Source organism: Argentina silus (genome assembly GCF_951799395.1).
Source record: "Argentina silus genome assembly, chromosome: 10".
Taxonomy (NCBI): domain Eukaryota; kingdom Metazoa; phylum Chordata; class Actinopteri; order Argentiniformes; family Argentinidae; genus Argentina; species Argentina silus.
Window position 1 is genome coordinate 10,894,673 of NC_139664.1, and position 25,859 is coordinate 10,920,531.

At 43.0% G+C, this 25,859-nt stretch overlaps 5 protein-coding genes across 6 annotated transcripts in view; all 5 read left to right on the plus strand.

Moving 5' to 3' along the window:
- Window positions 1-6,002, plus strand: part of kif13a (kinesin family member 13A) — a 35,843-nt gene extending 29,841 nt beyond the window's left edge. The window contains exons 30-39 of the mRNA XM_083678994.1: window positions 4-180; window positions 336-428; window positions 623-775; window positions 884-961; window positions 1,099-1,149; window positions 1,249-1,339; window positions 1,461-1,612; window positions 2,429-2,587; window positions 2,950-4,030; window positions 4,180-6,002. Of these exons, the coding sequence (XP_083535120.1) occupies window positions 4-180; window positions 336-428; window positions 623-775; window positions 884-961; window positions 1,099-1,149; window positions 1,249-1,339; window positions 1,461-1,612; window positions 2,429-2,587; window positions 2,950-4,030; window positions 4,180-4,313 (2,169 nt within the window). The 3' untranslated portion in view covers window positions 4,314-6,002. The remainder of the gene's footprint in view (window positions 1-3; window positions 181-335; window positions 429-622; window positions 776-883; window positions 962-1,098; window positions 1,150-1,248; window positions 1,340-1,460; window positions 1,613-2,428; window positions 2,588-2,949; window positions 4,031-4,179) is intronic.
- Window positions 6,003-7,081: 1,079 nt separating this feature from the next.
- On the plus strand, window positions 7,082-12,384 carry rbm24b (RNA binding motif protein 24b; the record flags this gene model as incomplete). 2 transcript variants are annotated; one of them, XM_083678996.1, is made up of 4 exons in its annotated part: window positions 7,082-7,437; window positions 7,871-8,060; window positions 8,475-8,529; window positions 12,027-12,384. In XM_083678996.1, exons 1-4 carry the CDS (start codon window positions 7,261-7,263, stop codon window positions 12,382-12,384), a joined length of 780 nt encoding a protein of 259 aa, XP_083535122.1. In that variant the 5' UTR covers window positions 7,082-7,260. The 2 variants fall into 2 exon arrangements, with proteins under 2 accessions (XP_083535122.1, XP_083535123.1); XM_083678997.1 differs by having other exon boundaries at window positions 7,871-7,994.
- Window positions 12,385-16,112: 3,728 nt separating this feature from the next.
- grinab (glutamate receptor, ionotropic, N-methyl D-aspartate-associated protein 1b (glutamate binding)) lies at window positions 16,113-18,180 on the plus strand (the record flags this gene model as incomplete). The annotated part of the gene is made up of 6 exons (XM_083679668.1): window positions 16,113-16,446; window positions 16,537-16,649; window positions 16,886-17,086; window positions 17,282-17,410; window positions 17,627-17,770; window positions 17,974-18,180. 6 exons carry the CDS (start codon window positions 16,113-16,115, stop codon window positions 18,124-18,126), a joined length of 1,074 nt encoding a protein of 357 aa, XP_083535794.1. The 3' UTR covers window positions 18,127-18,180.
- Window positions 18,181-18,715: 535 nt separating this feature from the next.
- Window positions 18,716-20,785, plus strand: LOC310810662 (speriolin-like protein). Its single transcript, XM_083678508.1, has 4 exons — window positions 18,716-18,906; window positions 19,264-19,470; window positions 19,696-19,820; window positions 20,236-20,785. The coding sequence occupies exons 1-4, from the start codon at window positions 18,744-18,746 to the stop codon at window positions 20,566-20,568; spliced, it is 828 nt and encodes a 275-aa protein (XP_083534634.1). The 5' UTR covers window positions 18,716-18,743; the 3' UTR covers window positions 20,569-20,785.
- Window positions 20,786-21,159: 374 nt separating this feature from the next.
- On the plus strand, window positions 21,160-25,851 carry smpd5 (sphingomyelin phosphodiesterase 5). Its single transcript, XM_083678227.1, has 8 exons — window positions 21,160-21,359; window positions 22,632-23,886; window positions 24,069-24,144; window positions 24,302-24,442; window positions 24,553-24,642; window positions 24,738-24,801; window positions 24,954-25,113; window positions 25,336-25,851. Exons 2-8 carry the CDS (start codon window positions 22,759-22,761, stop codon window positions 25,441-25,443), a joined length of 1,767 nt encoding a protein of 588 aa, XP_083534353.1. The 5' UTR covers window positions 21,160-21,359; window positions 22,632-22,758; the 3' UTR covers window positions 25,444-25,851.
- The last annotated feature ends 8 nt before the right edge of the window (window positions 25,852-25,859 follow it).

Genomic DNA, 25,859 nt, shown 5'->3' on the forward strand with positions numbered 1-25,859 from the left:
CAGGTGTCAGCGGTTTGCTCCTGGGACTCGTCCATCCATGACTCTGTGCACCTTAACCGCGTCACGTCACCCAACGAGCGCATTTACCTGATCATCAAAGCCACTGTACAGCTCAGTCATCCAGCCTCCATGGAGCTGGTCGTCCGCAAAAGGGTCGCTGTCAACATCTACAACAAACAGGTTTGTACGGTGGTTTTTAACGTTGCTTCTCGCCTATCACTCAGGGTCGGCTTTTAGGATGATTTTAAAAGTTTGTTTGTGCTCCACGCAACGGGTGTTAAGTGACCTCATACTTTTGCATGATAAAGTAAAAGTCTTTGCTTTTTCTCATGTAGAGCTTCACTCAGAGTCTCAAGAGAAGGATGTCTCTGAAGAACACACTTTACTCCTGTGGAGTCACCTATGAGATTGTGTCCAACATACCAAAGGTACCAGGTTTTATCATATGTTACTGTCACTGTATGTCACCAACAGTGAAATCTGTTTGATGTTACTCTGTCTGACAACAAAGTGTTTTTTCTCTACACTCAGTTGGCATATCTTGCTAGCTCTATACCTATGAAAGTGATCAGATGGATGTACCCAGAGAGACCTGTTCTCATTTCTGTTCTCTCCTGGCCAGGCCTCAGAGGAGCCTGAGGAGAGGGAGACCCTGGCCCTTATGGCTGCACGTGGAGAGACAGAGGAGTCCCAAGACGGAGAGACCTACATAGAGAAATACACTAGAGGGGTGCTGGAGGTGGAGAACATCCTCAGTCTGGAGAGGCTGCGACAGGTTCAGTAGCATCACATTCACACACTCACACTCACACACACACACACTCATTTCACAGTCTTACACAGCCTCCTGACCTTTTACTGTTTTTTTGTTTGGTATCTGCAGGCGGTGACAGTAAAGGAGGCACTCTCTGTCAAAGGCAGACACATCAGGAGGAGCATCAGCACCCCCAACGTACAACATGTAAGAGACGGACCATGTTAGTGCCTGGCAAAACATTCAGAGATGTGACTTTCCCTGATTCATTAGGAGTTGAGTGCTATGTGTGGGTAACAGTCCTGAGTCCATATGTGACACTGAGAGTAAACTATATTTTCCAGACGTCCTGCAGTAAAACAGACTTGACGGGATGTGAGGATGATGACTGTAAGGTACAGTGGGGATCTTTCTAATCTTCTAAAACAAACTGAACATTTCTAACTATCACTAGAAATTATGCAGCTATAACCTGGCTGTATTTCATTATCCAGGGCCATTGTGAAACTCATCTGGACGTCTCTGACTGCAGTCTAATGGATGGATCTCTGTGTGGCACACCCCTCAAGAACAAGGAGAATCCCGGTACGCAACAAAGACATAATACCATCCATAGGCATTGGGCATATACTGTAGTATGACAGCTGTGAAAACAATCTTTTTGAAGAGAAGAGTTGATACTATGACTGTTTGTTTCCTTTTGTAGGTCTGGTACCAGAGAGTCCAACGTTCTTCAACTCAAGCCCCTTCAAGGTGCTCTCACCCCAGCCGCCCAAGTTTCTCAAGTCCCTGCTGCCTGTCAAAGAGGAGAACAAGGCCAAGAGAACCCTGGAGGCCCGGCCTCTGCTGGGACAGGAGGTCTGTCTGTCTGTCTGTCTGTCTGTCTGTCTGTCTGTCTGTCTGGAAGGGTTCCTCTGTCTCTCCTTAATCTATCTCAGTCCCCTCATCTCATCCCTCCTTTCTATCCCTGTCTTTACACATTTCCTTTTCTGTGTTTTGTGTTCTCATCTCCTTCTGTCACCCCCACCCCCATCCCCCCTCTCGCTGCTGTCACATTCATGTTAGTCATGTCCAGTAACGTCCTTCCTTTTCTACAATGTGAAAGCTTTAATCATAGAGACATTATTCAACTACACATTCTGACTTGATTAGAACAATTACTCATTGTACTAAACCTGTCTGATAATTGCTAATTGCAATGGCTGAACTACTTTATGAATGAACAGAAAGTCCCATGCCCCATGATGCCATCTCATCCACAGCACTGATGCCTTTGCTGCACTGGGCTGGCATGACTTTCAAATGCATGATTTCAACCAGGAAGAGCCACAATATCCAACCAACCAAACTTGTAATGCAGACGAAAGGAGCACTCACACAAAACTACAGATTGTGTGTGGGACAAAATCTTTAGCTTGGCAAAGAATGTCTGACTGTGATGACATTTGACCCCTAATTTGTTCCTCAATTAGTACATTTTGTGGCTTTTCCAACAATATCAATTTAACACACATTTAGTTTTACGTTCAGTGTTGACTGCATGCCTGTGTTACTTACTTGCCATTGACCACTAACTGTACAAACCCTTGAATGCCCTGGACTGTTAGGAAACTCCCTGCTCCATGCATGCCTGTGTGTGTGAAGTGTGTGCTGTTGTTCTGACCCCATCTGCAGAGCATGCGCTCATGTGTGGACAGCCCCACGCTGCTCCCCCCTCCCTGCCCCTGGCCCCGGCCCAGGGCCGGCAGTGAGGGCCACCGCACCCTCTCCACCTCTACTTCCACTCCCACCTCCATCAGCAGACCGCTCTGCCATACACTGCCACACACCGCTGTAAGTGTCACTAACAAACACACACACACACACACTGTACCACACGATTAGACCTGCACGATTAGACAAGCTCAAGCTTGATGCCAGGCAAATGGTGTCACACATAGTGCCACACATGAAAGTAAGTAAAGCATGAGATTGAATGCCAAGTGTACATTATGCAGCATGAAGTCCACATCACCAGTCCATGTTACCCACCCCATCTTCCAACATCATCTCAACACTCCATCACTAGCTACATTCATTGTCTTCAATACATTCTTAATAACCAATAACAATGAAGGTTCCACTGCAGAGTGGATGTAGCTGACATTGTCCTTGGTGGCTCTTGTCTTGTGTCCTGTTACTGTTGGTTTGGTCAGGACTCAGAGGAGGAGGAGACAGACATAGAAATGGCCCTGAGTCTGGGCCTGGGCCCTCAGGACTTCCACAGTTTCAAGTCTTACATACCTGAGGACTTTGCCAACTTTGAGGTCTACAACGCCACCCTGGAGAATCAGGAGGGGGTGCTGTGTGTGCGCTCTGAGCTGAAGGGGGGACGGGGAGGAGGGGTGGACAGAGAGGTGTCACGGAGCCCTACAGCCAGCAGCTGCACCAGCGGCTACTTCTCCCACAGCACATCCAACGCCACGCTCTCTGACGTGCCCTTCAGCGCCAGCGACAGCTCGGACCAGCTCAGCTCCACAGGACGAGACCCCCACGAGCCCCTCTCCTGCCCCACGGGGCGAGGCTGCACCCAGACCAAAAATGCCTCAGTGGGGGGTGAGACCCAGCACCCTGCCCCCTTCTTGTGTGGGGTCCAATCCCTGCCCATCCCCCCCTCTTCTCCTGTGAGTATTCCTAACTGCACAGAGCAGCAGGCCTCCCCACTGCCCCGGAGGTGTGTCCTCAGTGTCAGCCAGGAGTTCACCGACTTTAAAGGGGCAGATGACGGCATTGGAGAGGGCGAGCTAGGACACTTCGAAGAAGGGTGGCAAGAGGATTCAGACTCCATCCAACAGTTGAAGGAGGAAGAGGAGGAGGTGGAGGAGACCTTTGAGAAAGACTCACTAGTCATTAACACAACTCTTCCTGGAGATGCCCCACCCCCTAAATGCAACCATCACAATGCAACCATCACAATGGCAGAGTGTGTCAGTGTAGCTGTGCCTTGCCCAGTCCCAGCCCCAGCCCAACGAGCAGGAGGGGATCCTGTGATCCAGGAGCCAGCCCAGGGAGACCTGCCACACGGAAGCCCCTGTCCCAGCCCCAACCCCAGCAGTGCTGAGCCATCTGGGGACTCTTCCAGTGGGGACGAGGGCTCACCTGTGGCCCAGCTGCCTGACTGGATGGCCCCCGGGGAGCAGGTGTGGGTGGGGAAGAGGAGCGGCACAGTGCACTATGTCGGAGGAGTAGAGTTCGCCAAAGGGATCTGGGTGGGGGTGGAGCTCGACCTGGCAGTGGGTAAGTCAATGATTGAAACAGTAGTGGTCGCACATTTAAAATATAAAAACGTTTCCCTTTCTGTTTGTCATCCTAGCATACTGTATCTGAATAGGGTATCGTTGTCTCACAGGAATAAGCTGTGTACTTAACACCCTCTCTCCCAAAAGGCAAGCACAATGGAACGGTCCAGGGCAGGGTGTACTTCCGCTGTCCTCCTGGCCACGGAGTGTTTGTGAAGCCCTCCCGTCTCACCAGAGGACCGCCCTCTATGGACACAGATCCTCAGACCCTTGTCCTGTAGGGCTCAGGCAGGGAGGACTACCACTCCACCCATGACTACCATGGACCCAGGGGAGGGTCCCCAGACCCAGAACAGTGCCTAGAGTAGGGCCAGCTGCCAGTGTGCAACAGCTGAGTCCAGAACCTGCTCCTCTCCTTCTCATAATCCATCCTTCTTTCTACATGACATGTGTTCTCTTAGTGTTCATTAATGTCTGCTTTCCTTTAACATATCTGACCAGAGCATTTTATGAAGGTATATCTCCATTATTATTCACTGAGAGTCATATGCACACATCCCCATTTTCTATCATGTTATTTTTGATAGAGAAGTTAAACCTTCAATGAAGACTCCAGATTCAAACTTTATTTCTTACATTTGTATCATTGAATCTGTTCATCATCTAATATTTCTGTTAAATACCATATCCTCCATAGGGTCAAAGTGGGGCATAATCTGGGGTATTTTGATTAAGAATGTACTACTGTTTGTAAAACTGATATCCCTGTTTGTTATTCAAGTCATGATGATATGTCAGGGGTAACCAAAGAACTAGGGTTTCATATCTGCTGTTAAAACTGATATTTTATTTCATGTTTATTTGTGTGTACATATATACAGGTATGTTTGTCCAAGTAAAGCATAGTGCCATATTTCTATGATTAACCAAGGCCACAAGCCCTTCTGAACGTTGGGCCAATTGCAAATCATCAATTGCTATGAAGCTATTATGACTGCAGTTGCCATGTTGCCCATTATGCTAAATTAGCTCATTGGAGTAGTACTGTAACACTGTGGAATGACAAATAATCCCCACTGAACTTGGGACTATTACCATTGCTGTCTGAATGCTTGCACTGGAGAGGATCGTCTGAGAGTACAGTACGTTACGTTGTCTTCCATCAGGGACAATTTAAACATTTCCTATGTGTGTTTCTCAGTGATTCAACTGCTTTGTGCCTCTCGAGGGGCAGGAAACTGAGTTAGCTAGCTGTGTCATTATCATTATCAGCTGAATGAAGCAGCTGGGCTTCGTCTGAGGCCTGGCTATCCTGATGCCTTACTGCCCTGTCAAAACAAAGACAGACTCCTCTATGGATGCTGTCCCTGACCAAGGATGTAATGTGCTGACTGGGATATGAATATACCTAAACATATGGACCCTAAAGCCTATGTATGACGTGATGCCCAGGGGCATTTAAAATGCCATCCAACTGTTAGGATGAACAACTAATGATGAAGCCCACAGTAATTGCTCTCACACCATTCTTTGTTTATTTGACTAGTGAGTAACATTTTTAAGTATTTGTAAAGGTACTCATGCCAACAAATGAATTTAGGTTTTTTTACAGGGAGGGATGGATGAACGTGTGATGGACAATATCAGATCATGGGAAAGATGTAAAATAGTTTTGTAAACTGAAAGAGACATATTTTATGTCAGCAGTTGATGTGGTGTACTGTGGAACTGATTAGAAATATAGTTATATATATTAATGCTGTAATTTCAAGTTAATGAAAGAAACCCAAGACCTTACTTTAAAGAAGAGATCAAAGCTGCTCTCCCTCATGAGGAGGTGTAAATAGAAATGTATTTGAACATAGTATTTACAATATTATAATGTACAGAATTGTATTTATATTGTATCTCAACAAACTGTTTTAATTGGTACAAAGATGTTCTAGAATACAGAACGTTTACAATCTAAAGGCTGTGTTTCTCTTATTTTACATACATCTTTGTGAGAAAATACTGTATTATTTTATTGCTCATAATGCTCTACTAGATTGTTTTGTAAGACTGGTTTCACTAGGTGGAGCTGATTCACAGTGAGATATTGGAGATGACTCTTCAAACATGCCTGACAGTATCCAGTGAAAAAGCAGTATGCTTGGATGACAGTGAATGACATGTCAACACAGGTGTTTCTTATGTGCTCCACTTTTAGAGGTCTGGACTAGAGAAAAAATGCTGCCTGCTTCAGAGATTTATAGGCCACAAGTACTGGCCCCATCTGTGGATGGTGTAAGTAGGTCCTGCTAACCCCAGCCTGCAGCCACTGACGCAGCCACAATAGTGTTTGTACACTCCACAAACACATACCTCAGCTGGTTGTCTGTGTCACTGCCACTGAGCTAAACAGTCTGATTTCTCATTAGGTTGAGCTGTAACAGAGAACAGTTTCCCTCATACATTGTGAATGTAAGTGAATAATCATGTGACAGCTTGGGCATTTGGAGGTAGACTTATACATCTCATGCATTTTGCATTTATTGTCTCAAATTTCTAAAGCACTAGTGGCTTTGTTGTGAGAGAGAGAGTCAGCTGTCCATGTTGACCCCATAACTTCATTGATGCAACAGGTGTGTGTGTGTGTGTGTCAAGTTAAGTGGTGTCCTCTATGGTGGAATAGAGGACCTCTGAATGAGCCCAGAAGTGCATGCTGGTTTAATTCAATTTGATGAAGCATGATACACTTTTTGAAGTCAATCATAATTCATCAACATGTCGTTTTTTAATCAAATGTAAGTTAGCACACATTTTCACATATTTGAGGTAAGCATTGCAAATTAGTGACAGACAGACAGACATTTTAACCTGTTATAGGATACAATATTTTTCCTATACATTCAAACGCACTCATGCGCTCCTATGGAGAGCGGTTGGTTGTGTGACAGTGGGTGGAGAGCAGTGCATGTCCGGCCCCCTTGAAGTGAGATCTGGGTGGAGTTAACGTGGATAGGGATGTTCATTCTAGAAGTTTAGCATTGAGGTGGAGAGAGACGGAGTAACGTCTGTCAAACAGGTGTCTGTGCGTTCAATTCTAACGAAACATACGCACCATCGGATCCATTCATTGAAGTTTCGTTACTTATATCATTATCTCTACTTCAAAACTCTTTAAAATAATTCGATTGTAATTCAGTGTTCAACCTCGAGGAAACATTGTTTCCTACCACTTGCACAATGCAAATGATGCACTCATCTCAGAAGGACACCACCTACACAAAGATCTTTGTAGGGGGTCTTCCATATCATACTACAGACTCAAGTCTCAGGAAATACTTTGAAGTGTTCGGTGACATCGATGAGGCTGTTGTCATAACAGATAGACAGACGGGGAAGTCCAGAGGTTATGGATTCGTAAGTATATGTGAATTCGATAGTTGGAATTGTTTCTATTTGATTGTAATATGGTTTCACTGGACATTGTAATTGTATCATACACGTGTAAATTGCATCAACTTGTCATGGCTGCTGAATATGATGAAAGATGTTACCAATTCATTTATGCCTCTCTGCCTAGTTTAAATAGCCTGACATAACAGCGGAGGCCTATTGTGTAGGTGGTATCATGTCATCCCAGAATATCTGACACATGCATCATACACATAACCCAATGGACTGTATTTCTTTTATTACAAGAACATGTCCTCATATATATTTTAGTGACATGATGACATCACTATGCACCACATATATTATTGAAAAGTTCAAATGAGCCAACCTTGGTCTTTGCAAACCAGCCGAACATTCTGACCTCTGTAAACTTGAGACTTCTCTGTGCTGCTCTCAGGTGACGATGGGAGACCGGGCTTCTGCAGACCGAGCCTGTAAGGACCCTAATCCCATCATTGACGGCAGGAAAGCCAATGTGAACCTAGCCTACCTGGGGGCCAAGCCCAGGGTCATGCAGCCAGGTGAGGGGCTGGACGCGCTGGCGGAGGGCTGCGCCACAGGTTTTTTTCACAGCTTTGACGACCAAGGTGGCGTACCATGACAGCCGCTCCAATCTAATCACATGCTTGTTGTACACACACATTCTGGAGTGTTTGACAATGTGATATGGCAGACAGAATAATCTTATGTACACGGTTTGTGGCAAGTTACTGTATACTAACATACTGTAACATGCAACATGAGATTGTAGGAGTAGTGTTGTTGAGCAGACAACAGCAGACATTGAAGTTGATATGATGATGACAGGCTATGCCAAGGGTGCCACCATTTTATTAGTTTGAGTTTGAGTTTGTTTTAAAAACAGCTTCAGTAGAAGTAGACCTAGTGGCAGTAGTTACAGTACTGAAATGTTCATGATACATAAGTCTTGTGTTCATATGACTCAAGCATTCAATTGAGCAAATGACGGTTAAGTAAATAACGATCTGTTCATGTTTCAGGCTTCTCATTTGGTATGCCTCAGATCCATCCAGCATTCATCCAAAGGCCTTATGGGTAGGTCATGCCACATCTTTCAACATCTTGTCTTTCATGTACAGTGTTTGTGTCAAATGGTTTCATCAACATATTTTACAGGTAACAGTTTCTCAATCAGTGTTAGAATATCATACTGGGACGATGGACCACAGGGTTACTAATTTTAACAATATATAATATTGTCTATTCTTACATGCAGTGAGTAGTGTTCTTGATCCGCAAATTGCTTGTATTATAAAATGTTATGTTTTCCTTTTCCTAGAGTTCCCCTAACCCTTTCAATGTTGAGTGTAGAGGTGTGACTGTGTGTGTGCATCTTCGTCTGGCATTATTGATTGAAGGAAGTGAACGTTTGTCCCCAGTTCATATAGGATTTACTCAATGTTGTTTATCTCTCTCTGATCTGACAGGGTCGGTTACGGTTAAGATAGCTGATGAGGGGACATGATGGTTTGAGGAATAGCTGAGTCTGCATTGGGCAGATCACTAAAAGTGTTACCAGTAAACTCTGACACACACAAACAAGCTGAAATGGTGATTAGATGCATGGAAGTTTTTCTTTTCTTTTTTCAGATAGTCCATAGATTGGTGTGTGCCTTGGTTCCAGTATGAAGTGGTTTTCAGCTTAACTGTGTGCTTATCTTTACTTGCAGTGGGGATGTGGGAGGAACAAAGCATTTGACTAGACTTTGGGAGTCCTGATAGTGGGTCGTAACTGTTATGGGGTGTTGATTCTGATCTGTTTTTACTTTTTAATGATTGATTGTGCCGTAGCCTGTGGTTTTTATTTTGATGTTTTTTTGTTAACATGTTCATTATGTTTTGTTGCTGATGGGGTTTATATTACTGTTTTTGGTGTGTACATTTGACATTCCAACCCCACGCAACAAAACAACTCATGGCTTGCATGTTGGAGTTTCTTTAAAGATGTTGCGGTTTTCTTTTTTTCTTACATTAACCCTTTTTTTCCTTATATGCTTTCACTTGTAGCTCTCATCTATAGATATCCAATATGTCCATCTTCTTCTATCTCGTTGTTGTTTTATAGTGGAGGAACTAAGGTCAAAGAAACCTTCCCTCTGGGACAGAGAGAACTTAAAGATATAACCCTAAAAATATAAAGGAGAAAGAGTGAGTGCGAGAAATGGCAACAGGAATAATGGAAATGGTGAAATGTTGTCACCACTGTGAGGTAAATGAGGCAGTACAGAGTAAGTGGATTTGTTAGTGAGCGATGCCTCTCCATTGGAACAATACAGGGATCCTTTAGGCCACTTTCAGCCTACCTTGCTGATGGCATATACTGTACACGAAAGGATAACATACCGTAGGTGTGTCCAGGAACCAAAGCCGTAATCTCAAACATATAGAACACGTCTCTGTAAAACATACACATAGATAGGCAGTAATCACACAGTGTAAACTGACAGTAGATAAGATACTGAGAGACCAAGAGAGTGGTAGTGGTTAGACAGCAGCTGTTTTAGAATGTTCTAGATGGCTTCTCAAATTCTGTTGGAAAATGAGAGTCACTCCGCGGTGCACTTAATAATGTATGTCTCCGACAGGGCCGCTAGGCTGTGGACAACAGGTGGGCAGAGACATGTGCCCAGCCTCGGGCCTGTGTGCCTCTGTTCTAGGGGATTACCCATGTGTCCCAGTGATTTACAAAGCACCTTTATTTAGCCCTGAACATTCAGGAACACAAAATGGCCTTCCTGCCTAAGCCCAGAGGAACAGTTTGTGTGGACTGAACCAGTTCAGCAGGGAAGCTCGGTAACATGAGTATTTTTAAATGCAGCTCTCAAATTCTGTCTCTTATATCCTAGTGGTGACGTTCCTGTTTTGGACAACCAGTGCGACACTGTTACAGTTTGTACATCTTCTAGTGAGTTTTGATTGGGTCAGGTAGAAAGCAATTGACAAACTCCCTTCATTTTATGAAATGTTGGCAGTTACAGTTCATTAGGTTTAACCTATTACATATCCTGTACCCCCGCTAGACCAGGTGATCAGCTGATTAAGCGACATACAGTGCCTTCGGAAAGTATTCAGACCCCTTCACTTTTTCCACATTTTGTTGTGTCATAGACTCAATTTAAAATGGATTAAATTAAAAGAATTTGCCATCAATCAACACACAATACACAATATAAAGAATTTAATTCTCAAATTACATGAACTATTATCCTTGCATTAAGAGGGACTCTTAACTTAATTACTTAATTACTGAGTGATTTGTTGATGACATTTTTGCATTTTAGCTCATTTTAAGAGTGTCATAGCAAAGGGTCTGAATACTTATTTCTGTATTTCAATTTTAATAAATTTACTGACTAAAAACGTGTTTTTGCTTTGTCATTCAGGGGTATTGTGTGTGGATTGATGGTATATTCTTTTAATTTAATCCATTTTAAATTGAGTCTATAACACAACAAAATGTGGAAAAGGTGAAGGGGTCTGAATACTTTCTGAAGGCACTGTATCTGTAGATAATGGAGAAGGGAGAAAGAAAGGGGGAAGGAAAGTCATGGAGGTCACTGAGACTGAGATGAGTGCAATGCCATGTGTTGCTTCAGCAGAGTAGCTCAGCTTGTCCTTTTAGGATGACAAGGAGAGCAAAAAATAGCATGCCTTCCAGCCTCTCCTGTCAGTCTGTGTGTGTCTGTGTGTGTGTGTGTGTGTGTGTGTGTGTGTGTGTGTGTGTGTGTGTGTGTGTGTGTGTGGGAGAGAAATACATGGCAAATCTATGGACAGATTTAACACTCCAACACCTGCTCCTCTACATATTTGCTGGAGGTGACTGAAGCTCAGTGGTGTAAATAGAGCCAAGTCTGCCCGGATACACAGGCTTGTATCTGTCCATTTATACCTCCTCTCTCTCCATCTTGACCTTTTAAAACACATACTAATTCATTGAATCGGTAGGGTGAGACACCAACACACCAGTACTCTGCTCAGTGCTTCAGTCAGAACAGCTTACTCATAATGACATTACCTATCCCACCTTCAACATTTCTCCCCAGCTCAAAGTCTAACTCTGCCACACATACTTACATGTTTCTGCCTCTCTTTCTTTTTAGTTCACTTTTTGTTTGTGTTTGAGAGCTCATTAACATGTGTGGGCATGTGTGTGTTTGTGGTATTGGTGTGATTGTATGTTGACTGGTATACCTTCAGTTTACATCCTTTGTTGATGTTGTGTTGTGGTGCTGTGCGATCAGCCTCATTCAGTCACAAGGGGCTCAGGGCTGGGCTGTCTTCTCTTAATGCCTTATTTCAGTATGATTCAAATGCTTTTTTGACTTGAAGTTGAAAGCTGCACTTTTGGTTTATGCTTTTTTCCTAGATAGGGTCCTTCCATTGTTAATGAGTGGTTTTGCTGTGTTAATGAAATGAGGACTGGGTTGTTTTTTGTGACGCCTGCTTCTCAGTTTCCTGAGTTCAGTATCAGTTTGCATAGAGCAGGTGAGTGTCCCTGTGTCTGCTCTGATGTCCCTGTGTTTGTCCCACAGGATCCCTGCCCACTACGTTTACCCCCAGGCCTTCGTCCAGCCCAGCATGGTCATCCCTAATGTCCAGCACTCTGCCGCCACGGCAAACGCTGCCGCCACCTCCCCATACCTCGACTACACTGGCGCAGCCTACGCCCAGTACTCTGCTGCTGCTGCTTCTGCTGCTGCTGCTGCTGCTGCCTATGAGCAGTACCCCTATGCAGCCTCCCCGGCCCCTACAGGCTATATGGCTGCTGCCGGGTATGGATATGCCGTCCAGCAGCCCCTGGCAGCTGCGGGCACCCCAGGAGCAGCTGCTGCAGCTGCAGCCTTTGGCCAGTATCAGCCCCAGCAGCTCCAGACAGACCGCATGCAGTAACCACCATGTTGCCAGGCTTACAGGGGAGAGGGAAAGTTACACTCACCCCAGGACACTACGGGGAGAGAGAGTGTGATGAGGGGGGAGGCAAGATGAGCGAAGTTTGTGATTGCAATCTACCAAAGGCACCTGAGAGATTCACCAGAGAATTGATGAAAGAGAATAGTTACATTATTATTAATATATCATCAGTATTGTTTGCCATTAGAGTATGAATATTTAATATTTATTCAGCAGGACAAATATCTAGTAATGCTTATTTAAGTGAACCTCATAGCAAACCATTGATGAATTTTGTATCTAGAATGAAGTTTAAGTTAAATAATGTAAATGTATTTAATGTGTTACAATTTATAATTGTTTTGTATGGCCATCACAAGTGCACTCAAGTCTAATAATCGGGTATTTTCCCAACAAATGTAAAACAAAATATATAGAAGAACAATTCAAATATACTTGCATATGATATGAAATGGTTACATAACCTTTCAATGTTCAGTTTCAATGTTAGTTTTGGACTGCTGTTTCAGACTATGCAATTTTAAGACAATCTTTTATAAGAAATATTTTCTCAATACTGTATCCTACAAAGACAACAGAAAAACCGATTATATTGAGAGTAATGTTGGTTTGCTCTGTGTTTTTGTGGTATCAAATTAGAGGCACTGAAGGCAGGTACTATAAGGGTGAGGGTGTTGTCTGAGGCAGGAGCTGAGACTGTCAACCACATGATGCACCTCAGTTATGTAAATCAACAGAGAGGGAAGGAAGAAAAAGGAGAACATGTGAATCTTTTAGAATGTTTTCCCCACTGTGCCTTACGATTAAAATGTTTGTATTCCCTATGTATATGTATCATATATCTGTAAAATGTTCAACTGTGCTATTCAAATTGCAATGATTTGGTATTTATTATATGACAATGATTTGGATTTGATCAAACAAAAATGCAACGGCTTGAAATATGCCTTTTCTGTAAGAGCTATTTTCCCATTCTTTTGTAGATCATTCTCCTTCTTATGTGTTTGGACATTGAAAGAACAAAGTTACAGCAAACTATAAACAATAACTGCTTTATACTGTATTCTTAGTTACATTACATTGTTTTTCCTACATTTCCATAGCTTGTTACTCACTTTATTTGATAGACGCTGAAAACATTGGGAACTTTTTATACTTTACCTGTTTCATACAAGGGAATTTGTGAAAACTTGCTATACCTTTTAAAAAGTACTTTTGATGTCACTGGATATAGAATACTGTATCAAGGCTCTCAGAGTTGCTAGTGCAATATTCTACTAACCTTGCCTTGTGAAATGTTTGATTCGACAAATGCAATCGTTCATTTTCTTAGATTGAATAAAAACATTTTACCTACACAACCAGTTCAATTGTACTGTTATTTAGAGACTGTCTGGATTCATTAACTTGTTCACATCTTGGGAAGTCATGTCTCTTCTTCAGCAGATATTTATGTCGAACACAAAAATCTCATGTTTAGAAGTGACTTGTCTTGTCTTGAATTGTGCTCAATGATGAGTGGTGTTTTGGAGTTGCTGGGTATACTGTCTATAATGAGGTCAATAACATGGAAGGTACACACTGTTTAAACAGTCATGGGTGAGAAAGAGACTCTTTAGAGTGACAAAACCATGTACTGATCTAGAGGTATGGGGACAGCTGATGACAACAGGTGAGAAAATATTTTCACTTCCAGAGAACGCGACAACTGCAGGAGAGACTAGAATGGCCCCCAGTGCTGCTCTCGGCCATCAGACCTTCTCTTTACCATCTGGCTCTATGTGTCAGACCAAAACAATGGTCAACTATAGTCCTGCTGAAACCCATACATTGGTTCATGTGTTTCTCTTGATGCTGCAGTATACCTTTCCTGGAGCATTTAAAGCTCAATGTAATTGAAATGTCTTCAGGTTGAGTCATTGTCTTTTTTTAAATGCATTTTGTGAATATGTTCGATATAGCTCCATTGTGCTACCTTAAATTCATGATACAGTATTGGTTGAGATTGGAAGAGGAGGCAGAAACAAGAGGAAAACTGGGATTATTTGATAATTTCTTATTATGATACTGAAAAACAACAACTTGGTTTACATCTCTGTCTAAACCTTGTCAACTTGATCTGTTTGATTATCCCCCTGTCCTGTTACATTATGAAATAATGTGGATCCCCGGTTGTGTCACATGAACCTGGTCTGCAACGACACCAAAATAGTAAGTAGGTGAACTGACTCCCCTGGTTTCACAACCCTAGCTAGAAGAATCCTCAGTTAGGCAGCCTGCATCTCTTGGATAGACACGACAAACAACAACCATATAAATACTGAACAAAAAGTTTAATCAAAATAAATCACATAAACAGTCAAAACACATTTTAATATGTTGATAACGGTACAGAATTAATTTCAATCAACAGACAATTTTGATTAATCATTGCATACATACATACATACGTTGGATAGAACTGATTTTAGTACTGGGACATTTCAATCCTCGAATGTGGTTCAGTGGTTGTAGTGTTCCCATTTGGCATGCCTGGTGTGGTCCAGTAGGCATGCAGGATCAGCTGATGACTGGTAAAGTAGATGCCGGGAAACTCTACTCTTGTTGATGTCAGGAACTCTATCATTGCCCCTGTTTAGAATAATCCTGTATTGCAAGGCAGATACAAACCTTTTTTATTGGGAATTACAACTCTTAACCAGGTAAGTCAGCCAGTGGCCACTTACAGTATGTTTGTTCCATGGTGGTAAGTACAGTGTGTAAATGTCAGTTATCTAGTCTATGTATGTTTCTAGCTCTTGAGCTTATAGCTAAGTGTGTGTGTGTGTGTGTGTGTGTGTGTGTGTGTGTGTGTGTGTGTGTGTGTGTGTGTGTGTGTGTGTGTGTGTGTTTGTACTGCATTGTAGACTCCTTGTTCAGAGTGCAGACTGACATCTACTGGTCGTGTGCAATTTTACTGCCACAACTTCTTACGGCCGAATGTGTAGTTAACTAACGAAATAAACATAAAGTGCTGCGTTGAATTTGCTGGACTAGTGGCCCTCCACCAAAAATATGTTTTCATCAGCAAATTCGAGAAATTGCGTTCCCTGACATTCTTGACGGCTGTGGAGCTGGAACCATTGAATAGTAAATCAATTATACGCGACGCAACACCCAAAGTCCTTTTTAAAAACTAATAATAAAAGGTGGCTACTTATCCAACTGGAATGAACACATTCATCGACTTGCTTTAAAACTTTTGTTTTTTATATTTTGAGGAGACAGGTATGCTGTTTTTACGTCTGTGCTAATGGGAGTAATTGTAACATGGTTTTCTCTCTTCAATACTCTGCGGTCAGGATTGCTAGTTATAATTTGGTATAGGCCAAATGCATGCAAGTATTCTTAATGGATATATCTTGCATGGACGAGTGTTAACAGAGACTTTGTGGACCTAAAAAAAGTGTATTTTTAGTAACTCAACCAGAGACAGAACTTATTTTCGCCTGTATTATGATGATCCCATCATCATGCTAGCAGTAATGCCTACTTAATACCATTGATGGTTGTGTCTTTGCAGATAGCTATCTTGATATCCCCTATATGATGGATTTACTTTTATCATCCAACCTTATCTGTTTCATTAATTGTGTCTCTCTGGTGCCCATTTCTGCAGTTCACCAACTGAATAAGCTCGTGAACCCCTCTGCTGACCTGACCTAGTGATGTCTCAGGAGAGAAATTATATTCCATTGGATGGTGGTGCTCAGGTCCCACCTAATTCTGTGTTTGGGCAGCCAAACCCTCCTGGATATGGGATGCCCGGTGCTCCTAACATGCAGGGGATGCCACCTATGTTTGGGGGTCCTGCTCCCGGGGAACTCCCTTTCCCTGCTCCTGGGGGACTCCCTTTCCCCCCACCTGGTGCTTTCATGCAGCCCATGTTCTTCCAGGGCAACCAAGGATTTGGCACTGCGGCACCTTATGCTCCCATGTCTTCCCATCCAGGTCCCTACAATCAGGGCTTCAATGATAATCCAAATGGCTCTATCAATTATGGTTTCTGAATGAATTTCTTTGTGTAAAGTGTACTTTTGAATTTGCTATACTGTACACTGCCATGAGAGATGTCTGTCTCTTTCAATCCAGACCCAAGAGACAACAATGGTTATCACAGCAACGAGCCACCAGCCTTTCATGACAACAGTGAGTTTGGCTCAGGACTGGAGGAGAAGAGCATTAGACGAGCCTTTATTCGTAAGGTAAGAGGCCAGCAGGGCTAAGCAGGTTTTCTTTTTTGTATATCAGGGTTCACACACACATAACTAAACCACACATACAGAATCCAGTGAGACAAAGAAAAATACAATCAAACAACACACTAAAACAAAGCAGCAGTCAGACAAACAGAGGCACTCTAGGCCTTCTAAACATGACCACCATGGTGACCAGATCGTCCAAACCTGTAACCTGTCTAATAGTCTCTCTGCCTCTTTAGGTTTTCATGGTGTTGACCGTCCAGCTGTTGGTAACATTCTCTGTTGTGGTTCTCTTCACCTTTGTGGAAGACATCAAGACCTTTGTCCAGCTCTACCCATGGACTTACTTTGTGTCATATGCCATTTTCTTTGTGTCACTCATGGTGCTAGGCTGCTGTGGAGACTATCGTCGCAGACATCCATGGAACCTGATCGCATTAGTAAGACCCGTCTGAACTGTCATTCAAATGTAAATGACTCATATGCTTTTGTAATTACATTTTCCTAGTCCTTTTTTTTTGCAAATGGATTTTGCTCTCTAAATGTCATTGAAAAAAGCAAACATTGTCTTATTTCCTAAGCCACTGTTGATATTGGCGCATAGAAGATGCATCACTCCTCTTTTGTCTTTTCAGTCAATTGTAACTCTGAGTTTGTCCTACATGACGGGGATGATCGCCAGTTACTATGACACAGACTCAGTTGTCATGGCTGTGGGCATCACTGTTGTTGTCTGCTTCACTGTGGTCATCTTCTCTCTGCAGGTCTGTATTCATCTGTTACCTGTCTCTTTGGGGCATATTGACTTTACAAAATTCAATTTAAAAAATGCTCAGGGTCAGGGAGGTTATGATGCTTTTCTATTGGTTTAACTACATTCACAACCATGTCTCAAATCATTGGGTAGTAATCTCACCCCACACTGTTCTGCGAGATGAATTGGGTACTAATGTGTCCTTCTGATTTCCTCCTGACCATAGACCAAGTATGACTTCACTTCCTGTCGGGGTGTGCTCCTTGTCTGCGTTATTATTCTGTTCATCTTCGCTATCCTCTGCATCTTCATCCGCAACAAGATCCTGAGCATTGTCTACGCCTCATTGGGAGCACTAGTCTTCACTTGCGTAAGTCCTAAGCTAAGGAATTCTCTTTTTTCTAAGTTGGTCTCTATTCGGCAAAAACTGTAGGTAGTAGGCTACAGCTAATTATAACTTAGGTAATTCAGCATCAAATGTGTTGGATTTGTCAGAGGAAGACCCTATCAAACTATGCTTCCTGTAAAGCCTCAACCATAGAGTGATTATTATTGTTTTCAATGTGATTCCAGTTTTTGGCTGTGGACACTCAGATGCTGCTGGGCAACAAGGAGCTGTCCCTGAGTCCAGAAGAGTATGTCTTCGCTGCTCTCAATCTGTACACTGACATTATCTACGTCTTTACATATATTCTGTCTATTGTTGGAAAAGCACGTGGTAATTGAGTGCTCACTACGAGATGAGAGGAACAAAAGAACTGAGGTTATTGCAGGAGTTTAAAAGGTGCCTTGACTTACGTGTAATATGCTTGTATTTTATAATCAAATGTAATTATTACAAAAATGTTGCTTTACCTGTGGTCTTTTGGAAGAACTGAAATTGATAGACATGTATTTACTCATTATGTTTGCATATGTAGCACATTTGAATATAATCATAACAAGCCACTTTGTACTTGCTGTTACTCAATAATCTTTAGTGATGTATATTGTTGTGTGCAGTATTGTATGTTTACATAAATGTTTTGTTTTTAATTTGTAATATTTCCCAGAAAGATTAAAAAAGTTATTTTCTTGGCTCTGGTTATGTTCACTGTCACATCTATGGGTCTAAACTTCATGGGGAGAACCCAGTAATCCAGTAATTTGCCAAAAGTTTCCGCTTTTGAAAGATCTACCCATTTACCTGTACCGCCCAAATGACGTTTAACCGATGACATCATAAAGGTGTATTCCTATTTATCTCGTGACTTGGTGGCCATATGATTGGGGTCTGCAAACTGTTGGGTTGAGGCTCTACTGTCTGAACGCCAGAAATATCGCTTGGAGTCTGAGAAGCGTCCATGGATACGGAGGGAGGCCATGCGTCATTGCGCTTCGAGAATGAGAAACTGCGGCACCAGAATGACGACCTAAAACTTATGTTGGGCCTAGTAAAGGAAAACGTAGATCTGAGGTCCAAACTGAACATATCCACTATAGCCAGTGATCTGAGCGAGTCGACAGGTAACAGTTTATTCTTATTCAGTCACAAATAACTATGGAACTAGCATTCCATAGAATTGTTCATGTTTGCGTTGTAACTGCCACTAGATGTCACCCAAGATGCATTACACACTTTCAACAGCTATCAAAATACCAGTGGTCAAACCCAGTCCCAATACCCATAGTTGGGATAGCACTAAGCCTATAGGACGTAGCCAATATCTACAAATTGTGATTGTACAAATAGTTACATACTTTTCTGATTAATGTTCCCGTTCTTTTCTCTCTCAAGTAATCGAACTTACTTTCTCACTCACTAGATAAATAATGGCTATGGGAAAAAGGTTTTAGCTGATGATTGTGTTTGTCCCACCGCAGGCAGAAAAACAACACTTCAGTGGCAAGACACCCTGGATGAGGGCAAATTCAGACATGACTTGCATCAGACACATAAAAAATGTCTTCACAAAACATCCTCCCCAGTGAATCTTGAGTCTCTCACCAAAAGCTCCTTGTGCACAAACCCACAAGGAAATGAAGAGTTTGCAAACTGTTCTCAACCTTACATGTCACAGAAGGTGAAAGGTGAGTGAAGCGCAATGGATAACTTGATCTGCCACAACCAATAATTTTGTGTCACCTCTTAATTGTTGTGTCAATAACTGTTATTGTTATTATTATTATTATTATTATTATTATTATTATTATTATTATTATTATTATTATTATTATATAATAGAACAGTGAAAGTGAAAACAAGCAGTTCAAATATATATCTTTCTCTAATGATTTTTTAAACAATACCTGCAGATCCAGAGCGGTTAGTGGGAGAAATTGCCTTCCAGCTGGATCGCAGGATTCTGTCCTATGTTTTCCAGTGCCAGACAAGACTCTATGGTTTCACTGTGCACAATATTCGCGACAAGATCATGCAGGTGTAGTGTGTGTGTTAGTGTAGTGTGTGTGTGTGTGTGTGTGTGTGTGTGTGTGTGTGTGTGTGCATGCATGTGTGTGTGTTCAGGGGCTCCAGGTTAACTGGAGTCTGCACATGAATTAATCTAAAACTGTGTCACTCAAGTTCAGTACTGAATGAGGAATCTATAACCAGTTACTATCTATGACCAGTTTAACAAAAAGGTGTGCCATGTTGTCCTTTCAGTGATTCAGACAGGTTTACCAAGTCTACTTTCCCTGTTTCTAAGCTCAATTCAAGTCTTTCGGAAAACATTTTTTTGAAAGAGAACTGTGATGACATCTTGATATACAGTAACTTAATAATTAACATTACAGTCTTATTACCCTCACATGATAAGTCAAAACTAAGTCTTGACTTGTCCTTCTCTTTAACAGGTCTGCACACACCCTTTGACAGGAAAGGTGGATGAAGGATACCGGCTTCTGCTCTCTCAGCGGCATGCTGAGCTTATGGACAGGCTGAACCAGCTTGGGTACAGCATAAAGCTCCACCCTCCATTCACTGAGTTCATAATCAACACCTATGGGATCCTGAAGCAGAGACCTGATTCGTACAGCGCCCAAGAACTGGGTTACAACAGCTCAGATTTCTTGCGGAGAGTGGTTATCAACATAGCCCCTTCCAAACTGCTGAAAGACCTGCTGCTACTGCTCAGCTGTCTCAACTTCATGGCCAGACAGGATGGCAAGCCACTCTTCCTTTGGTAGATGGGACCTCAGCACTTGGAACTTGTTCCATCTTGCTTCACCCTATAAACAAATTACTATTACTCAATAGTATAGTAACTCAACTCTTGACTTGTCTTATCTTGCATTGGTTTGGAGACAAAAGAGGCATACATTACCCACCAGCATACATCACCCACTCTCTCATGTATTAATTAGATGATAGGTCAATAGCTTATTTTCCTGGTCAATGGCATAGAGGGGGAGAATTACCCTCTTTATTTGAATACAAATAGTATCTTGTTTGGAAAGGGAAATTTAATTCATTAATTAAGTTAATTCATTGTATTTTGTTTCTATATTCAGTCTTAGTAGTACAGATGAGGGTGGCATTTCTGAATGGGCCTACTAAACCTTGCAAAAATATTGAACTGAGAGCCGGTCTGAAAAAAAAGGAAAATCATATAATGATAAAAAATAAAAAATAAAGATATAGAATTAACGGGTTAAAATTCAACTGTTGTCAACCTGTGGACTTTGCTGGGGTTTTACTTCACAGTCATAGGTGTGGCCACTTCAAACGGGAACGCGAGTGGGAAAATTAGCAGCTTGCGTGCACGCGCTTTGGATGGCTGGCTACTGAAAAGTATAGTCACTTGTCAACGACTACAGACCTGGTATCATTGAGCAAGTACACTGTATATCTATTCAGTTTTTACAAACGTACAGTAAATGGAACGTTTTTTATAGGCTGCCGGGAAATATAGTAGCAACACACATGTTTATACGGATAAACTCACACTTTATTGACGAAGACTCCACTTTCCACTCAGGTAAGACATGCAGGTGGCAGCGAGCTACTAGGCTAGCTAGTCGCTAGCTAGCTAGCTAACTAGTCAAGCTGGCTAGAACTGCAACCGCGTCAATGTCCTGCACCAAAAGGCTGCACTGCGCACGGTTATGAAGTTGGCAATCAATAGAGCTCACTGACTAGCTACTCAAGTGAGGTAGGCACGGTAGTAAATGTAGTTTAGTCCTGTCCAAAACGAATGGAACAAGTTAGGGTCTGTCTGCTGTGCTGACGTCAGTGTTAGGTGTAAATAAACGAGCTGGACGAATCGATTTGCAAGGCGCACATGCAACACGAAACCTTCAGGGGCAATCGATGTTGCCAACATGAATGAGCACCGCTGTCGGCAGCTGTACAGGTGGCATATTGTCATTAGAGGCGGCTTTGTCATCTACCTTGCTTTCGGTATTACCTCATCGTTTTGACATACAAATGCTGTGAAATGATTTGAAAATCAAGCCTGAAAATCAAGCATTTCCAACCAAATCAATTGCTATCCTGTCTTCAAAACACGCTGAATGGAATGGCAACGTACAAAAAGGTGTGGTGTAGTTGGAACCGTTTTCATACATATATATATACACTACACAGTTATGTCGCTACTCTAGCCAGTGATGAGTGAAAATGTGCAGATGGTGGATTAACAGCGGTTTGGAGAGACACCCGTATATTGTTTTCTTATCGCCTTCCTTTCCAACAATGTCCATCCCACCCTGTGTGCGTGTGCGCGCGCAGTAAGCCAATGTAATCTCCCAAGTACTCCAATTGATCGCGTGCAGCATGACGCACCAGCTGTCGCCTGTCTCCGTTTTTCCTGAACATGGGCAGCCTGTACTGTAATTTCCTTGATAACCAGCAACGATCGATTCACTTCGTAATGATGTATCATATTCAGAACTAAACTGAAATGGTTGGTGCAGGGATAGCCGGGATATTCGGGATATTATTTTTACGCAGATGCTATATCACAGGTAGGCTGTGGCTTTATGATATTGTATGTAGACAGACATAACATGTGATATTAGACATTATATCATACAGTAAATGCCAATTGAAATAAATGCCTATGAGTTATTGTAACACATTGTACCTATATATGCTTTAGGTAAAGTGTTTTTCTAACATTTTGCCAAGGATCAGATTTTAGCTACATGACCTTGTTATTTCTTCCCCACCTGTTTGGCCTCATCCCTGCAAGAATGGTCTTAAAACACCTCTAATGTAATGTTGTTTGTGTGCTTGTATTTCATTGTAGTTTCCAGTGGAGCCCTAGTTCGTGAGTCTGGTCATGAGAATATGGCCAGAGTGAGGTGAAGCCAGAGTGAGGTGAACTGGGAGCTCTGATGCCCGCTCTACTTCCTGTTGTACAGAGGTGAGGAGGCATGGTGCTCCGTGAGTCCCCGTTCCCTAATGGGTTTGTGGAGGGTCTCCATGCTGTGGGTTGGTGGCTCATCCTGCCCTGTTTCTGGTTCCTGGATCGCCTTATCGCCGTCTGCATCTCCACCACCCTGGAGCGCACACAACGGCTGGAGCAGGAATGCTACCTCCACCCACTCAAGGTTCTGTTCGGCTCCATCCTATTTCTTACCCTCTTCCTCATCACAGCTCCCTTGGCCTTTCTGGGGTTCTTGCTCTGGGCCCCTCTCCAGGCCGCCCGCAGGCCCTTCTCCTACCACCAGGAGCCCCCTTCCATAGCAGAGGGGGAGAGGAACCTGGGCCTTGATCTTGGCGGAAAGGTCACTTTTGGGTTTGCAACTGCCAACCTGTGCCTGTTGCCAGACAGCCTGGCTCGCTTCAACAACCTAGGGCACACACAGCGCCGCGCGACCACCATTGGCCAATGCATTGTGCAGGGCGTGAGCCGACCGCATATCCGCATTTTTGTAGACTCACCCAGCAGCTGTGGCACACTCAGCCCCTCCAGCAGCCTAATCCCTGCACCCACCTCATCCTCATATGGGGCCACAGAGAGCCAGCCCCAGCCTCCTGTGACTGACCATTCAGACAAGGACCAAGCAGGTGGAGGGGATCCAATACCCAACTCCAATAACTATGTGGTGTATGTACCCTGCGATGATACAGAGGAGCCTTCTCCTGCACCACCTGCCCCCATTATCAATACTAACCAGAACTCCAACCAGCATGGCCGGAGAGGCCACCGGAACCCCCCACGAGCCTTGCACACTCAGGGCCTTGGCCAGGTGGACGATGTGCCCTGGGAAGTGTCCTCGCTGTTCCCAGCCAATGTGGACATACTATGTCTGGAGGAGGTGTTTGACAAAAGGGCTGCCCTGAAGCTCACAGAGACCCTTCGTCCTCTGTATGGGCATATACTGTATGATGTGGGCGTCTATGCCTGCCAGCCCTCAGGCAGCTGCTCCTCTTTTAAGTTCTTCAACAGTGGCCTGTTCCTGGCCAGTCGTTACCCAGTGCTGGAGGCTCAGTACTGCTGCTTCCCCAACAGCCGCGGGGAGGATGCTCTGGCAGCCAAAGGGCTGCTGTCTGCCAAGGTAACCTGTTTTTCACATACTTTTTTTCATTATTATAGGCCAAACGTTGTAATGCTTATTGGCTCTGCCTGTTTGGTAATCGTTTGTCAGGATATTAATTATGAAAGTATCAAATGTAATTAAATACATGGTCTGGGTATTTAATGTAAATACATAACATAATGGTTTGTGGGTATTCTCAGGTGCTAATTGGCCAGAGTCAGAGTCAGAAGAAAGTGGTTGGCTATTTTAACTGCACACACCTCCATGCACCTGAAGGCAAGTCATCTTCATTATTCTTGTCCAGCAACAGGCTCATGTTATGAACAGTAGTCCTATAGTGTAATTTGGTTGTGTATGTGTTGTAATAAAGATTTCATATTTGTAAATGAATTGTGTTAATTGTTCTTTGTTTCCTACATGTTCTGATAATCAGGTGAAGGGCAAATTCGCTGTGAACAACTCAACATGCTCACCAAGTGGATTGGCGATTTTCAGGCCGTGAACAAAAAGCCAGATGAGATGGTTGTGTTTGACGTGCTCTGCGGAGATTTCAACTTTGACAACTGCTCACCTGGTGGGTCTGTCTGTCTGTCTACATCAAGATATTATAGAGATGTGTGTGAAGTTTATCGCACGTTACAGCGCCCTAGATTTCTTAACATTTGTCTTTTCCTTCATGGTTAGATGACAGTCTAGAACAGAAACATAGTCTGTTTGAGGACTACAGAGACCCCTGCAGGGCAGGGCCTGGCAAAGAGAAGCCCTGGGTCGTTGGTGAGTACCATATTGTCTCTTTAGGCTGCATACAATCCCACAGCACATTAAAAGGCTGATGAAATATTCTTGGATCCCCTCGTGTGCTTATTCAGGCACTCTGCTGGAACAGCCTACTATGTATGATGAGGACGTAAGGACCCCAGATAATCTTCAAAGGTACTCAGTCTACACTTTTTGAATGTGGTCAGTATTAGTAAGCTAGATGCATGACACATCAGTAGAATGATACGCTGATCCATAGCCTGACCGCCTAGATTCAATCGAAATCAGTGGAGCAAGATTGTCTCATCCATCAATTCCCTTTGTAGGACTTTAGAGAGGGAGGAGCTGAGAAAGCAGTATATATCCCCCCCTGTGGCCCTAGATGGCTGCCCAATGGTCTACCCTGAGTTTGGCCAACCCTGGGTGGGGCGCCGCCTGGACTACGTCCTGTATCGTGAGAGCTCCATCGACAAACACTGCCGAACAGTATGTGTCCCTATACGTCTCCTATCTCCTCCCCCCAATCTCCCCTTTCTTCACTGCCACTTGTCTCCTTGAATGGAATTGAAGGTACTTCAATAACCATGTATACTTTTTAGTATCTATTATGAATAATTCCAAGAAGTCGTGGTTCTAGATAACATGATTGCCTTGTCAGGAAATGTTCGGCACTCTTTCAACTTTTTCTACTTTATTTGCTCCCTGTAGGAAATAGAGGAGTTTACCTTTGTGACCCAGCTTGCCGGCCTAACCGACCATATTCCTGTGGGCCTGAGGCTGAATGTGATCCTGGACTCAGATTGTGTTGACGAGTGAGAATTGAACTGTCAAATCTATTGCTGTAATTCCATCCATTGGAGAGAGGGAAAGACATGCATGATGCAACTCACAATACTTATTTTAATTTATGCAGTGAAAATGAACTGACCAATCAAAATGGCTAGGGTGGGGTGAGCTGGCCTTCATCCTCCCAGAGAGATGGTCTGGCAGCTTTTGAATTTAATACAAACTTCATTTACTGAGGCTGTGGAGACCAAATTTAATCTGTTGAATAACTCAGAGTTATGTATCCATGAAAGCCTTTTCAGGCCAGGAGCATGCCTTTTATACTGTGGCATTTTCTTACAATGGATAAATCTTAGTACTGACAATATGAAAACTTTGTATGATATTTTTTCACTCAATTTCATGATGACACGTGAATGCCTGTTGAAATAAATGACCTCACTGAA

Excerpts from the sequence above, each read along its gene's own strand:
- LOC310810662 (XM_083678508.1), top strand. The coding sequence starts at position 18,744 with ATGGATACGGAGGGAGGCCATGCGTCATTGCGCTTCGAGAATGAGAAA. Across the intron at positions 19,471-19,695 it reads CATGTCACAGAAGGTGAAAG|ATCCAGAGCGGTTAGTGGGA; the intron begins GTGAGTGAAGCG and ends CAATACCTGCAG. Across the intron at positions 19,821-20,235 it reads TTCGCGACAAGATCATGCAG|GTCTGCACACACCCTTTGAC; the intron begins GTGTAGTGTGTG and ends TCTCTTTAACAG.
- smpd5 (XM_083678227.1), top strand. The coding sequence starts at position 22,759 with ATGGTGCTCCGTGAGTCCCCGTTCCCTAATGGGTTTGTGGAGGGTCTC. Across the intron at positions 24,145-24,301 it reads ACACCTCCATGCACCTGAAG|GTGAAGGGCAAATTCGCTGT; the intron begins GCAAGTCATCTT and ends TCTGATAATCAG. Across the intron at positions 25,114-25,335 it reads TCGACAAACACTGCCGAACA|GAAATAGAGGAGTTTACCTT; the intron begins GTATGTGTCCCT and ends TGCTCCCTGTAG.